Genomic DNA, 12,462 nt, shown 5'->3' on the forward strand with positions numbered 1-12,462 from the left:
GTGCAGTGGATGATGGTCTGGTAAACTAAGTTTGCCACAAGGTTCTTGAGTTTGTCTGTAGAAATTTGTGCTCAGACAGTCAAAAGAGCTTTTGTGAGGTCAGGCACTGATGTTGGATGAGAAGGCCTGTCTTACAATCAACATTCCAATTCATCCCAAAGGTGTTCAGTGGAGTTGTGGTCAGGGCTCTGTGGAGGCCACTGGAGATCCCCCACACCAAACTCAACAAACCATGTCTTTATAGCCCTTGCTTTGTGAACAAGGGCAGAGTCATTTTGGAGCAGGAAAGTACTTTCCCCAAACTGTGGCAGCAAAGTTGGAACCATGTAATTGTATAAAATGTCTTTGTATGCTGTAACATGAATATTACCCTAGAAGTTGCGGGAATAGCCCAAACCCTTAAGAGCAGCCACACACCATTATCTTTCCACCATTAAACTGGTACTATGCATTTCAATGGGAAGCATTCTTCATGCACACGTAAAAACCCAGACTCGTCCATCAGACTGCCACAGTAAAGGGTAATTCAGTAGTGATTGATGCAACAGAGGATAGGTGGTTTTACTTGCTACACACTTCAACTGTGGCCAGCCCCACTGTGTAAGTTTGCGTGGTCTACAGCTTCATGACTAAGCTTTTGCTCCTACATGCTTCCATTTCTCAATAATAGCACTTAACGGGGAACATCTAGAAGGGAAGTAATTTAATGAACTATCTGGCAAAAGTGTCATACCATGACAGGGGCACATTTAAAGTCACAGGTCCATTCTTCTACCAGCGTTTGTCTGTTTTTGCACTTTTATTCACCTGTTAGCTGTGGGTATAGCATAAACACAATAACTAGATAATTAGGAGGGGTGTCCATATACTTTTTGTCATATAGCTTATATTGTCCAAAATTATGGTAATGTTGTGCAAAATTCCATTTCAGCTGTAAATCTAAGATTTCCAACTTGCTTTCTCGTTTATTTTAATGACACTTGTTTAAAACAAAAGCAAATAAAAAAGACCAATTTAAAAAAAAAAGAAAAACAATACCAAAGCAAGCTTCACAGTAAATGTCAGACCATACAAAAGCATTATCTGTATAGAGTACAAACAGTTCCTTATTACAATATTGACTAATATTGAAGTAATAACATCTTTCTACCTTATATTTGGGCCATAGATTACAAACTCATTAACATAATTACACAACATATTAAAAATTAATATTAATATTGTTGAGAGAACATTTGGCACAGGACACAGCCAGGATCAAGGTTAAACCACATTAAAAGCTTTGAGATTTGTGGAATGTTCCCTAAAATGGTAAAACTCTACATAAATCTAATTGACATTATAGCTACAGTGAATAATTCCAATTATTCTGAGCTGATTAACATGTATGTTTCGGCAAGCATAATAATGTTATGATGAAGTATAGCAACTGTTACCACCAAATGAACTACAAATAGGCCAGGAACCTAAAATGCAATATTTGCAGATAAACATGTAGACTGCAGTGAAGCTAGAAGATTGAGTATAACCTTTGCTTCATAATATTTACTGGATCGTGAAACTATACAGAACGGGAGGGGAAAATCATTTAACCCAACATGTATGGTAGTAATTTCATCAGAATGAAAGACGTTCCCCTAAAGAACTGTATGTAGAAACTAGAGTGATGGGTTAGCAAGCTTGGGTTTCCTTACTTGGAACCTGTTGCTAAGCAAAGTGGCTGGTTACATTATCATGCTAACAGACAAGTGATGTCACAGGTTGGCCACAATTTATTTGGCTGGTGCTAGTGGTTTACCTAAATGAAATAAAATGATTTAATCCTAAGGACTTTTCATTTTCATCTCAAAGCATAATAAACCTGCCTATGCCTGGTTGTTAATCTGTTTCACACAGTCAATGCTTGTAGGACTTAAAGAAGAGTCAGAGGCACAACAGTTTTGTGTAAAAAAAAGGATCACTATAAATGCAATCTTTTATGTCAATTTTACTCTACTAAGAGTCAGCGACATTGCTGCCTCTCACAATACACCATTATTGGCATTTTTCTTTGAATATACACAACTAAACTTCCATTCAGAGACCATGAACAGAAATTACTTGTTTCATGGTATTAAAACTATTAATGCTATTTAAATTATACCATGTGTCTTTAAATTCTGCACTGGCAAAATGCAGTTCTGTTCTTAGCCAAAGCTTTAAAATAAAAGGCACAGTTCATTCCAAAGAGGCAGAGAGTTGTTTCAAGCCAAATTAGCTTTAAGGGGAAATGCACCAATTTTTCTGAATTTCTGCGTAAATTGCTCATTGAAAAGTAATAATTCATTCAGATGAAAAACACATCATTCCACAGAAAAGTCAGAATTATTCAACAGTAGTGTCAGGGGTCAGTAGTCTGCAACCTTTAAAGCCTCTAAAATGAAATGCTTACAAGCACATTGCCAGATGCCTTTGACACTGCTAAATTGTGCAGCAGGGATTTTGTATACAATTTTTGGTGGTTTGGATAAATAGAACAGCTATCTTTGCATTGTACATCACAAACACTGAGTCAGTAAACTTCTCTATAAGGGACTGGTTTAATTCTAAATACTCTTCACAAATTTTATTACATATCAATGAGTGCATTTTGCAGAAATTTTGATAAATCAGTGAGATTCTTTTTGTAAAACCAAATCCATTGTGGTGCATGTACCTTTCTTAAGTGCTCTCAGAGTGAACTTACAGCTAAATGTTTCCTGGGTTCTTTACAATGCTACTATATATAATATAGCTTTTCCTCTCTTACCTTAATCTCATCACTCAAAGGCTGACATTGCACATTCTTAATTAATAGAAAATAGTATTTCCATTGTCCTTTAATCCTTACTGAAATGATAGAGGTAATGTGAGAATTGATATACATTACACTATAGAGTCATTTTGTATACATGTGATTTAGCAGCTTTTGGGCGATATTCTTTTGGTGTATTTACAAAGTGGAATTGAGACTACCCATAATTACTATTCTTTGATGTGACGCTAAGTTTCACCTCATGTCGTATCATTCAGTGCATTAAAAAAAATATTGTTTAAAAAAAAAAAAACTGCAGGCAGACACAGCAGTTACACAATAGTTTGAGTATGCTGTACCTCTCAATTAGTTTATATAAAAGTATGACTAAAAGAGTTGGTATAATATTAGACTAACATTAGATTTGAATGGATATTACCAGGACTAATTTGAGGTATTTACTCTTATCTGTGTTCTTACATCCACAGAGGTACGAGGCACAGATTTAGAGTCCAATGGTACACTAACCTAGATCTAATTCAACTTCAAACAATCCCATACTCACCTCCTTTACTCCATTCATTAAATCCATGATCACAGTTACAACAGTTACTTGTTTGTTTTTCTAATGTAACAATCCTTAACTGTTGATATTATTAAGAAAAGGGCTTTTCTTTAAACTGAAACAAAGTGTAAGGATTTATTTTTTTCTTAATTACAACATTGGCTTCTCCAGAGGAGTTAGCATGGAGAAGTGAGGAAGGGTGTAGCATTGTATGAGCCCCAGACTACAGCAATAGTTTGACTCTCATGTGGTGGGATCTACTACACCTCAGTTGGACCAGCTGGGTAGTGACTGTTTTCTTTTCTTTCTTTCTTTTTCCTTTTTTAAATCTCAGTCCAAGACAACTCGACGAAACTGCTGCATGAAGTATGGCAAGGAGCTTAGCCACAAGCTGCCTAACCCCATGAGCACAAGGCAGTGGCTTTTCCCATATAGGCACACAGCCTTTCTTCATTGCAGGTGTGCCTGAGATGCCTCTGGGGTCCACAATAGCACAGCCTCAGACCAACGTCTCTGGCAGTGTGTCTGCATTGTCTGAAGACAGGAGCTGCCAGATTTGCCACCTGTCTCTTTGCCAGTCCTGCCACTCTGGGCTCATGGGAGTTAGAGCTCCCCCCTGTGATGAGGATGAGTTCTGATTAACAGGCTTCCCTGACTGTTGGGGGCGCAGTTGAGCCAAGGTCGCAGGAACTGGAGAAATGGAGGAAACAGGTGACACCATAGAAGGAGTTGATTTTGAGTGTCTGTAAGAACGTGGTGCAAGGTGAGCCTCATTTCTATTGGCTGGTTTAGGGAACAGTGTGGGACTGGGTATGCTGTGGCTGCTCCCAATTGGCAGGTCTTCTGAGCTGCTGGATGCTGACTGGCTGTCGGGGTTGAGATTCAGATGGAGACGTCGCTGACCTGGCTGAGGGCTGCTATAAACACGTGTCACCACCGGGTGCTGCCGACAATCTGTCCCACCTAGAGAGGGCTGCATCTGGACAAGCTGCTTGGAGTCGCCTTGGTGACTGTCAATTCCCTCCTGTGAGCTGCGGGAGCTCCCCTCTGACATGTTACCATGGGAACCTAGGACAACAAACAAACATCCACTCCTAACTCAATGTTCATGTTGAGGAAGGGGTGCTAGCATCACAGGGTGATCTCAGGATGGATTACATGGTCAAGGAGATGCAGTCCATATTAATCTAATCATTTTCTTCATCGGACTTTCCTTATTCCAAATGACTTTTTTTTATCTGTAAATCTGAAAGCATGAAGGCAAAAAGCCCAACAGCAGCCAAACTAGCCAACATACATGTTATATCTTACCTGGTAGAGCAGGTGAAGGTGCTAACAACACCAAAGTCATGGGTACATATGCCATCTACTGATAACTGTGTCAATCAGGATAAGATGTAGGAAATGTAAGTTTCTTATTCTAAGATTAAACAACTACTGGGAAGTTAAAACAAATCAATACTTTCTTGCACTCTCCAAGTACTTTTAATTAAAATATAACTCAGAAAACAATGGTTTCCATTATTCTGTAACAACATGGAACAATGGGGGATATGCCTATTTCCTAGCTATAATATCAAGACAATTTGACCATAAATGGTTAACTCAACATATATACCATATGTTTTTGCCTCCAAATGTGTGTGCACTCACACACAACTCTGGCACACATTAGTCTCCATCTCATCTGTCCAAAGACAGTCCAAACTGTTCCCTTTTGGAAATTTCTCAAATTTATAATTACAAAAAGAAAATAAACCAACATTACAGAATAAATCATTACAGAATAAGACCCACCCAGTTCCTATATGGTGCACGAGGGCATGCACCCTACAGTTTCTATACTTCTGGCCTAGACAGTGTTCTTCTATTCGCACATTCTTTTCATGCTTTGAACATATTTTTTGGTTATGCACAACTGTGGGCTTCTATGTGGGCTTCCGTTATTTGTCATCGCTATTAGGGTTGGGTATCTTTTGGGTTTTTTATGTTACCAGGGCTAAAACGATACTAAAACGAGATGATGCTGGCTCATAAACAGTTCCTGCACAGGTACTCAAAATAAAAGAATGTCAATGACATCAAAGAATGTCTTTTTTTATTTCTAAGCAAAATTGAACTTCAAATCAAACAATATATTAACACCTTAAATGTGTGTGTGTGTGTGTGTGTGTGTGTGTGTGTGTGTGTGTGTGTGTGTGTGTGTGTGTATATATATATATATATATATATATATATATATATATATATATATATATATATATATAAAATATTTAACAAATTAACTAGCAGTGGCATAGTCACAATTTAGAACGAAAACTGCTAACTTGCTAATGTTGCTAACAAACACTGGATGTCAACAGAAACACAAATAGCCTTTGTAAATACATGCCCACAAACTTCATTCAACCAGTTCAAACAGTATCCAGGTCTAAATAATGGTCTCACAGCTTAGTTGATGGGTTTTAAGATGCAGTATGAATATGTAAACTATAAAAGTGAATGAAAACATCACCACTACGAGAAGCAAAATGTCCTTTGAGCGTGGTGAGACAAGTTTGTGGACATGTAGCTTATTTACAAAGGCTTCCGGTGTTTGTTAACAATGTCAGTAGCTTTTGTTATAAACTAAAGAAGCAACATTTGGACTACAAACATGTCTTCTCTGATCGACTGCATCTTGGTTAAAGTTAAAATGAAGTACTTTTTTTTTCACTGAACTATCCCTTTAAATGGTACCTAAATGAGGCACTGAAATCTGCACTGCGATTCAGTCTTGAAGGAACCAGTTCCATATTGGCATCAGGTTTCAGTAACCAGCCTTATGCATGTATTCTTGCTTCTTACGAATGTACCAAATAGTGTATTACGACACACCAAATGTTTTGGCTATGTCTCATATCTAGTGAATCTGATGTTTTGAGCTTTATAATGGCGCTGACACTTCTTTGGCACTCATGTTTAGAAACATCAGCAGAAAGCGTGAGATGCCAGTGCTACAGCCAGAATCTGCTTTAGGCTTTTTGTAAGCTCTCTTGTGCATGAACTATTAATGCTGAACAAACGCACAGCAGTCCATAAAACAATAGAGCAGCTAAATGTCCAAGCAGTTTCAATCCCCAAAAATGCCAGCATTAGTATACAAAGAGCAGTAATTCCTACAGAATAAACCAGATATGGACATCCCTACCCTACAATGAAAACTGACGTTCTGCTATTTTAACTCCAGAAACATTGTTTTATTTCACAAACAGAAAATAATAGAAACAAAATGTGCCTTTTACAGTTATTACACTCACTTAAAGCTACTACTTGCCATACACTAAGGCTTAGAAGTGGTTCATATTGCCTTTTGGTTGAGCATTTTCATTTCAAGCTCCAGCTGCTGCTTCCATAGTACCTGTACAAGTTTGCTCCCTCAACCCCGGCTTCAGCGTTGAGTGCCAGGCACCCCAGATGTTGGCCTCTGAAATATCTGAAAGAATAAAGGTTAGGCAAATTAACTCTACTTCACAACAGATGACAATATAGCATCATGCTGGTTCATTAATGGGCTTTTAACAAGTAACTCAGCAAAGGTCTCACCCTTGGTTGGGGACCAGGGATTTGTGTTAGTGTCCTTGGTGCGACCTGACACTTGGCCCACCAAGGTGTACTGCTCCGGTACACAGAAGAGTCGCTCTGTGCTGAGCGTTCCCGCTGAGCCACTGCCAATGCTGCCACCCCCATCCCCACCCCTCCTCTCCGACAGGACAGGAGAGTTGTTGTCATAAGGAGACACCTCCCCACTGGACACCTTGTTGGAGTCACTGGATGACCTCCGCTCGCTCAGGGAAAAGGAGGCATCTGAGTTCAACAAGTCTGGACTCCTGGAGGAGAAAGAACAAAAGTAGGAGATGTAGAAGTCTCATGGAAGGCAGTGGAGGCATACTGCTATTTTGTAGGACAGTATTTATATTTCTGTTAGTTAAATGATTCCTGTTACACTATTCAGTAATGGCCACCAGAGGGCAATATATAGCCATATATTTGCAATTACTTTCCCATCGGTTCATAATGGTTGACTATATCACTAAACAAGACATTTGTACATTTGAGCCACAGCTGTTTTGAGTCTGACGTGCACATGTGTCTGCGTGTGCTGAAAGTACTCCACGCACTGCGATGCCTTCCGCCGTAACAGGTAGTCTACCACATCAGGGTCGCTCTCCAGCAAGCTCATCAGTACTTCATTCTGCAAATCGGGAGACACCTGCGAACACCAACATCATTAAATCGAGTGTTCCAAGATCATGACTCAACAATATGCCTGCTGACCGGCGCATGACAAAAACAAGCTGCAACATGAAAACTGATGCACACATATGCAAACACGACGTTGCACAGAGTTAACATCTGAGCGGTCTTTTACAGGCATAAAGCTGCATCTGCAGTGACTCATTGTGACTCACTCTCAAAGCATCTGACGCTGACATTATACAATGAACCACATTTTACCTAGCGTGCACACACACAGCAAAAACATCTGTGTTACAATAGCCTACAGTATTTAGTCCAGTTGGTAATAGTTAATTCAGCACTATAGATATTACTTCATTGCTTTTTTTGCTGCTTTGATAAAACATACACTGAACTCTATATTCTGTAGCTCTCACCATCCACAAAGGTGCTGCTCAAAGGAACCAGAGTTTAAAGAGGGAGAAATGAGGGGGAGAAGGAGGTGTAATCCCTAAAGCCTTCTGGAAAAAGTCCTCTACCCTGGCAGGTTGTTTCTGCAGGCCTTCCCTGCTAAGCTGCTTGATTTTGGGCAAAAACAGATCAGCTATGACACACGCACGCATGCACGCACACACACACACACCTAATGTCCACTGCAGTTTTTAATAGAAGCGGTTGTGCGTCAAAAGGCATAGTAAGAGATGGGATGAGTGAAATGTGGAACCGAGGTTGACCAACGTGTTGTGTGACTAAAAAGAGTACCTAAAAGTGTATGTGGTGAGTGTGGGAGCCTCAGGATCTGAGCTAGTGTGTTAAATTACTTTATGCTGATGGTATGCACTTTCGCAAGTACTTCACTCTACAGGATATTCTGCATCAGGGGTGTCAAATTTGCACCCAATTCTGTTAATGAAAGTCTTCAGCTATGTCAAAACAAGATCAGAATAAAGCTCTGGCTTAGATCTCCAGGATCAAGTTTCACACACTCCTGTTGCTCTTGAAGATTACAGTCTACATCAACCTCATCTATTGCTCGAGACCACACCCCCTCCTCCAGAAGGACCAATCAAGTGATCCACTTTTGCCCTCACCATGAAAAGGTCTTCACTGGTGGCGATCATCCTCTGCACCACAGCAATGACGGCAGTGGACTCTTCTGCCCGAGCTGAGCTCTGCACGCTGAACTCCTTGTCGGAGCTCTTCTGCTTGTGGAGCAGGTTCGGCCCAAAGATGGTAGCCAGGTTGATCGACGTCATCTTGTTGCCCGTCACCTGTAGACAAAACGGAGATCATCTATTACAAAACAGACCTTGGACACTGGACATTTTGCAATGAATATGTGAAATGTTCTTCAGAACTTCAGATATTGCCCTATGACCTTATGACCTTTCACTATGTGCCAGTGCCTTGTGTTGATTTTTTTTTGTTTAACATGCATTCGGGTGAATCTGAGAGTGTGGAGTTGGGTGTACATTTGTGTGTGTGTGTGTGTGCGTGTGTGCGTTACATAGCAGCATTAACATCACTGCCCCTACATTCTTGTGTGTGTGTTTGTGCATTGATTTTTTCACATAGAAAGTGACTGTGATGTGTGTACTTATACACCTAACAATAAAAATCTTACATAACAGCATTAACAGCACTACACCTACAGCACTACACCTACACCACACCTACAGCACTACACCTACACCACTACACCTACATTCTTATGTGTTTGTTCCCAGTGGCACATTCTTATAATCACTCAAATGTACAGTAGACACCCAGTGGCACACTCCCTGATTCAATCAAATGGACGCTAATCACACAGTGGAACACTTTCAGATTGACTCAAATGTACAGTAGACCCCAGTGGCACATTCTTAGAATCACTCAAATATACAGTAGACACCCAGTGGCACACTCTCTGTTTCAATCAAATGGACGCTAATCACACAGTGGAACACTTTCAGATTGACTCAAATGTACAGTAGACCCCAGTGGCACATTCTTAGAATCACTCAAATATACAGTAGACACCCAGTGGCACACTCTCTGTTTCAATCAAATGGATGCTAAAAACCCAGTTGCACACTCTCTGATTCACACAAATGTATACTAAACACGAATAAATCAACACATACACACACACACACACACACACACACACACACACACACACACGTGCATGCACGCACACATACATGCACACACACACACACACACACACACAAATGTATGCTAAATACGCAGTGGCACACTCTCAGATTCACTCAAATGTACAGGAAACACCCAGTGGCACACTCTGATTCACTCAAATGTACTCTAAACACCCAGTGGCACACCCAGATTTGCAGCTCTGCCATGCACATTTCCAGCAAATGCGATATGTACGTTTTGTACACACAGCAAACGGAAGTTTCAATGCCACTTAGGTTGCTATAGTGCTAAAAACAGAGCACTACGCATGCAGCCTGACAGCCTGTGCAAATTACTCACCAATGTTAAATTAGTGTCACTTTAGTCTCCTGTGTACACTGTGCAGTTAAACTGGTCTCCATTATACTGTAAGTATCAGCTTCACATTGGTCACATTACTGTGGACTGAGATACACTTCCAAATAAGCCCTAATTAGCCAGCTTAATGTGACATCCATTTACGCGATGTAGACTAATGTAGGCTAAGGTAATCCCCAGTGTTCTATTAAGTATGAAATAACTAAAATCTAGATGTTATTGCTGGATCCTGTTAAGATACTTATGAGCACTTAAAAACTTACCAAAAAACAGTAAAACATGGGGATCAAGCATGACTGAGCTCCCTAAACATATAAGAAGACTAACTCTATACAGACTGAAATTTTCACCAGCATCCCTATAAAACATGACACTGTGGTTTCTTTAATGCGAAACCCACAAACACCACCACTGCTTTTAGCTTAAAATCAGCACTACACTGGTCTAAAAACAGGAAGTTGTATTGGCTGTGTTAGGAGCCACCTCTCACCTCCTGTCCGTCTTTGTCATACGTGTCATGGGCGTGCTGGGCCACGGTGTACAGGAACTCCAGCAGCCGGTGGAGGGTGTCACTGTTGCAGGGCGGCAGCAAGTAGACAAGCAGTTGCATGGCTAGCTGCTGGTCTTCCGGTTCCATCACTGTCAAAGGTCACATTGAGGTCTAAAGGTCAAAGGTCACATCTTAGCGACACCAAACTAACTGTCGTGCTGCACTACCAGAACAGGCTAGTTTGTTCTGGCTCGCAATCAACACAAGCCCCAGCTGAAGGCTTTGCACTGCAGTGAAATCGCAACGTGTTTACGAGACAAGGCTCAAAGACCCAGTGGAGACTGCTTTATTTCGAAATGCTATGGGAGACTTGCCAGTATGCTGAGTTCAGCTCTGTTGTGCACATATCTATCTCTTCAAAGAGTGGTTAAGCAAAAGGCTTTAGCTGTGCACACTGTGCAAGAGGTAGGGGGTGGTTTTCCTTACGTGTGGTGTTGATGAAGGCAGTGTAGAGCTCCTTGGTAAGCACGGGGTCAGGCATGTCTCTCAGGAACTCTTTGAGCAGTGCAGCCACATCATGGATGCTGTGCTCCCCATCCAGCTGCACGTCTACGCCCCGGTCAAACTCCTCGCGAAGCTGTGGAAAAGATGCATGGTGCCGTGGTTATGGACACATGGAAGCACGGAGCAAGAAACAAAGACCGCATGCGCCCTCAGAACACACACTTATACCAGGAACCTTGCCAGATCTCCTTAGCAAAACAGGTCTGCATTTCCCAACTAGACTGTGACTGCACATCTGCTCAGTGAGATGCATGGAATTCCCCATTTAGAGTGAAGAGGGTGAGCAGAGGCTTGGATTCAAGCCTTGCTAATCTGAGAATGTGCGCGTTTTAGTATCTGAGTGTGGCAGGGTGTAGGCCAGTGGACGCCTTATACAGGCTCAGAAAAGAGAGCAAAGACTTGCATGCAGGGTTGACTGCATGGAAGTACAGCCTACACAGAGGAAATAATAGCCTCAGCAAAAAGTGTGGGGAGGGGGGAATGGAGGAAAACTGTTTTCAACTTTTCACTTACTTGTGAGAAAAAATAGACTGACTATAACATGTGGATGACTATAGACTGACTATAACATGTGGATGACTATAGACTGACTATAACATGTGGATGTATCATGGCTTGCTTTTGTAATAATCATTTTTGGGGATTTTTTTTCTTTCTTGTGGTGGGTCATTTAAAAAAAACTGTGTGACCTTTGTTGTGGCTTCTCTCCCACCACAAGACCTTGTCCAACAGGTTCTTCTCAAATTGCTTCTTTTGCAATTTGATTCTGAGGCACTTGAGGATGCAGATATTTGTTTACTTACTGTACAATAAGCTTACAGTTCACACCAAAACCAACTTGGTAAGAGGAATAAATGTGTAAGAGTAATAAATGTATGTCATGGTGAAGGTCCTATTCCTTTTACTAGGAACCCAACATGTTGACATGAAACTTATTCTTTAGGCCAGAGAAAAAAATGTCATTCACAGTCAAGATGAGCTGGCAGCACTGTGAATGAAAGATAAAATCAGCTATTGTAGTGTTGTGTAATTACAAAATGAGGGAGGTGACAGGAAAATTGTCATAGGCTTGTTTTATGAGCGAAAAAGGCAAAGCACTTTCACCAGATCCACTCCAGCCTCACCTACTCCACGAAAATGCTTTTGTTTTGAGAAAAAACAGCAGCCTCAGGATTAAGAACCAATGTGTCACGTCTCTCTGGATCTTTCACCAGAATGACATACAGTTTGGTTAAATCATACTCTTCAAAGAGTATGTGAAAAAACCAAATATCCACATTCCGATGCTGAGAAGAGATAACAGAAGCAGTGGGTGTAGTAATGCAACACAGTTCAAAACAAAGGACAGATCAA

At 40.8% G+C, this 12,462-nt stretch overlaps 1 protein-coding gene across 2 annotated transcripts in view; it reads right to left on the reverse strand.

The window, feature by feature from the left end:
- Positions 1-945: 945 nt before the first annotated feature.
- Positions 946-12,462, reverse strand: part of LOC113578500 (rho GTPase-activating protein 6) — a 42,667-nt gene continuing 31,150 nt past the window's right edge. For both annotated transcript variants that reach the window (XM_027011784.3, XM_081700852.1), the window contains 7 exons: positions 11,032-11,182; positions 10,546-10,694; positions 8,648-8,827; positions 7,499-7,590; positions 6,924-7,207; positions 6,739-6,813; positions 946-4,406 (listed from right to left, as the gene is read on the reverse strand). In XM_027011784.3, coding sequence (XP_026867585.2) covers positions 3,838-4,406; positions 6,739-6,813; positions 6,924-7,207; positions 7,499-7,590; positions 8,648-8,827; positions 10,546-10,694; positions 11,032-11,182 — 1,500 coding nt within the window. In that variant the 3' untranslated portion in view covers positions 946-3,837. The remainder of the gene's footprint in view (positions 4,407-6,738; positions 6,814-6,923; positions 7,208-7,498; positions 7,591-8,647; positions 8,828-10,545; positions 10,695-11,031; positions 11,183-12,462) is intronic.

The sequence above is a fragment of the Electrophorus electricus genome, chromosome 18 (assembly GCF_041902795.1).
Source record: "Electrophorus electricus isolate QZ-2024a chromosome 18, ASM4190279v1, whole genome shotgun sequence".
In the NCBI taxonomy this organism is placed as follows: domain Eukaryota; kingdom Metazoa; phylum Chordata; class Actinopteri; order Gymnotiformes; family Gymnotidae; genus Electrophorus; species Electrophorus electricus.